Source organism: Nicotiana tabacum, chromosome 3 (genome assembly GCF_000715075.1).
Source record: "Nicotiana tabacum cultivar K326 chromosome 3, ASM71507v2, whole genome shotgun sequence".
Lineage (NCBI taxonomy): Eukaryota > Viridiplantae > Streptophyta > Magnoliopsida > Solanales > Solanaceae > Nicotiana > Nicotiana tabacum.
Window position 1 is genome coordinate 146,776,033 of NC_134082.1, and position 4,321 is coordinate 146,780,353.

Genomic DNA, 4,321 nt, shown 5'->3' on the forward strand with positions numbered 1-4,321 from the left:
ATTATTTTTTTCAAAAATAAATTAATAAAAAGAATAATGTTACATAAGCTGAAAGGAATAAACTATAGAGTATATATTTTGTAGATGTGCTATTACCTAAAATCATAGAAAAGATCATTCAAAAATCGAACAAAGAAAACGGTGCAAAAATAAATAAATCTTATGCCCATTATTAGGACGAACATTACCGCCCAAATTAGGCATGGTACATAACCAAAGAAATCTGAGAATCCATTCCTTTCCAAAAAGAAAATCATATCATGTTTATGGGTGAAAGCACTGTGTACCTCAATCCCAAGAGAATCATTTGGTTTTAACCTCAAATAATTATTTTTCCTAGTCTAATATAAACCCCAAAAAGTCATTTCAATTTTCAATTACTAATACTTACTCACTCTGGTTCATAAGTGACCATTTTATTCTTCGCACACTCATTAAGGAATTGCGATATATTTATTAAATTAGTTATTATCTTGACACATTAGAATATGTAAATAAGGATAAATTTTGCAAAAAATAAAATTAATTATTTTTAATTATATAAATGGACGCTTATTTTGTATCAAAATTAAAAGATAAAATGATCATTTATTATGCACCGGATGAAGTAATAGAGTAGTAATTATTTAAAATGGAAAAGAATAAAAAAATAAAAAATTGTACCCCACATGGACTGTATATTAGTACAGGTACACTATACGTCCAAATCTTGTCTTTACTGTGTCCACTTCAGTAGCAGAGTCTTCTCTCCCGCTTTTGCTTTACTTTCTCGTTACCCTTTTCTCTCTTTTTATTCACTCTGCATTTACTTCAATTCTGACAAAAAAGAGTCACTATTATACAATTTTAAGAAGAAGAAGAAGAGATTATTATGGAGTGGGAAAAGCAACAGCAGCAGCCACCGCAGACGGCGGAGGAATTGGGAGGAGGAGGAGGGGGTGGTGGGATGTTTGTGAAAGTGATGACTGATGAGCAAATGGAAGTACTAAGGAAGCAAATAGCAGTATATGCTACCATTTGTGAACAGCTTGTTGATTTGCATAAATCCATGGCTTCCCAACATGATCTTGCTGGTCCCCCTTTTTCTCTCTCTCCAATTATTGTCCTGTTTGTATTTGGCGTCTTCATGTTTGTTTCTTTTTGGTTGATATATAAGCAAAAAATAGGGTTCTTTTCACAATTGTAGTGGTGATATAATTGGACCTTTCTCTGTCATTCTCTAAAAAATAGATCAAATTTTGTATCTTTAGCTGCCCATTTTATTTTACTGGTTTTCTCTTCTCTCTTTATTTTCTTCTTCTTCTTTCTGGTGTTGTTCTCTCTCTTTTTTGGTATTTTCCCTCTAATAATCGAGTTCAAAAACTTTAACCAACAATAGAAAAGGGAATCATTTCATACAGCATAATATTTCTGGTTACTTAGTTAAAATTTTCAAATAGTCCTTTAACTTAAAAAATGCCCCCCAAAAAATTGAGCCTCTTGGCTCATTTCTTTTGGTATAAAATTTCATTTTATTGATTCCTTAAGCTTTAAAAAGTTTGAAACATCATACCTTTTGGTATAGAATCTCTTTTGATTCATTCTTTTTATTCAGAATCTTCATTTCCAAATTAATCCTTTATGTTTTTTCTCCAATATTTCCTTAGTCCAATATAGTACTATAATATTTTTGAGACCTGACAACTTGTCTGAACCAAGAAAGAAAGAAATGAAAATTGATCTTCAGTGCTTAGACTTGTTATTCTAGATGCAGTGATGGTTAACAAAGTCATCCACTAAATTTGATTCCCTCCTTCAGACTGACCAGGTCAATAAACCCTGGCTCTTATGATGGAAGTCCTGAAAAAAATTAGCAAATAGACTTGCCACTACCCCGGAAGCGGAAATCTTGATGCATTATAATGATCAATGATTGTATGCTGAAATCTCTGTGTATTGAATGATCAATGATTGTATGCTGAAATCTCTGTGTATTGAATTATCAATGATTGTATGCTGACATCTCTGTGTAATGAATGATCGATGACTGTATTTAGTTGTATTTCACAGACTTCAGCATTCGTATTGTTATTCGATGAACATAGCAACCAGAAAATAAACTCCTCCTTAGGAGTGGTTCTTCAAATTTATATTGATAAACGATTTTGATGCCATTTCCATGGCACAAGAAATTATTTGGTCCGTTCAACTTCAGAACGAATGATAGTATTCGTTGTGTCATTGGGTTATTTGAGTGCTTTGCTTTGTGTTTCATACTAAAGGACCAAATTAGGTATGAAAATGACTGTTAAGTCTTAACTGGGGATGCAGACTCAAGAAATACCGATCACTTAAAATTGCAAGAAGCTGTTGATGATTCATTTTTCAATTAGACTTATTATCTTAATATATTGTGCAAAGCATCCATATCTTTGAATTGCTGCTTCTGCATGGCCTACTAAGAAATATATCTGTATGAATTCCCACACGTTTTTAACAACTTTCTGAACTAGAATTCATCTTTACCTGCTATCTCAGGAGTCAGGCTGGGAAATCTGTATTGTGATCCACTGGTGACATCCGCTGGCCATAAAATCACTGGCAGACAACGCTGGACTCCAACACCTATGCAACTTCAGATTCTTGAGCGCATCTTTGACCAAGGCAATGGAACTCCAAGCAAACAGAAGATCAAGGAGATAACCTCTGATTTATCTCAACATGGCCAAATTTCTGAAACAAATGTGTATAATTGGTTTCAAAATAGGCGTGCTCGATCAAAAAGGAAGCAACAGGTTGCTACAACAAACAACACGGAATCGGAGGTGGAGACAGAGGTTGAGTCACCCAATGAAAAGAAAACAAGGCCAGAGGATCTACAGTCTCCTCACATGCCAACTTCAAGGGCTGAAGATGTTGGCTACCAGAACCCTGAAGTGAGCTCTGGGATGCATTCACTAGATCCACTAACCAGTAAACCCGAGCCTGTGTTTCCATCAGAGGGTACTTCAAAACCTGCTGGAAGTTATGGCGAAATGTCCTTCTATGGAATGTCTAATCCAAGTATGTTTCTATTTCCTATAACATCATTTTTTTTTACCAGTCTGCCACCATATGCTTTAATGTTTAGATATAAATGACGGTGACAGAGACACGCTAGATGATGTGAAATTCTGCATTAGTTAATAACAGTCAGTCTATTTGTAATTTCTGCACTCATGTAACAAAACATTTGGAGACCTGAACGTTTTAAACTATTCTGCTGAGAATTTTTTGTGGAATTAATGCATCATATTCGTAAAAGTCACCAATTCAAGCACACTTCATCAACTACTGGAAAAGAATGTGACAATCTTTTCCCACTAACTCTTCTTTAGTCCTAGAAAGCATAAAACTTGCTGCTAAAAATTTATTCCAAACTCAATCACCAGAAATAGCAGCGAAAGAACATGGACTAATGCTCGCAATCCACCAATGGCAATTGGCAACCGCCTAGATCAAATGGAATGGTTATTTAGGATTCATATAGTAACCCTATGTAGCTGACCTGTAATTCTGTTCTTTTTGTGATATGCAGGAATGGACCAGCTAATGGGAAAGATGGAAGTGCCGGGGAGCTATCATCCATATCTACATGCAGAAGACTACAACATGACTGGCTAACAACCAATTTGGAAACTGGATTTCAAGCGTGTTTTGAGAAATTTAGATTGAAAGTAGAAGCCACAAACTCTCGCCAGAGTTTCTGATCTTAGCATTAGCCGCTGATGGTTATTATATTGCACAACATTTTTGTGTATGGAAATATGTACTTATGGACCACGCTTATAGGAACTATAGTAAATAGTACTATCTGTTTAAACTACTGAAGTACTTTCAGCTTTTCTGTGTTTGCATTACTTTGTCCCTCTTTAGCAATTCATATTATTTCCCTCTAAAAACAAGGTTGTTTTTGTTGGGCTGCTTGTAGATCAGAAGTATGGTGTTGTGAATTTCTTTAGAAATGTCTTTGTTATTCGTTTTAGTTTCTCCATTTACTTTGTAAGTTTTATTTTTGAAGCGATAGTGCATGAAAAGAGGGTTAGGAACCTTCTTCTGAGTGAAAGATTGTTTCTGCAGGATGCAGAATTATGTTCTGAAATTGTATCTTTCAAATAATTATGTGGCTTTCTCACTATTCAACCATTTATACAATTTTTTATTTTTTTAAGCACACATTATAGGAGCTTTGTTTCTTTAACAAAAAGAAAGTTTTTGACTTTTTGGTCCTTTCCTGATAATCACACATTCACAGTTTCGGATTCTCCTTATGCAGTGTATGGCTTTAATTTAAGCAAGTGTT

The 4,321-nt window shown here is 34.5% G+C and overlaps 1 protein-coding gene across 1 annotated transcript; it reads left to right on the forward strand.

Annotated features, from left to right (window-relative positions):
- The first annotated feature begins 713 nt into the window (after positions 1–713).
- LOC107767662 (WUSCHEL-related homeobox 8) lies at positions 714–3,920 on the forward strand. The gene is made up of 3 exons (XM_016586741.2): positions 714–1,073; positions 2,518–3,042; positions 3,557–3,920. The coding sequence occupies exons 1-3, from the start codon at positions 872–874 to the stop codon at positions 3,640–3,642; spliced, it is 813 nt and encodes a 270-aa protein (XP_016442227.1). The 5' UTR covers positions 714–871; the 3' UTR covers positions 3,643–3,920.
- Positions 3,921–4,321: the final 401 nt, after the last annotated feature.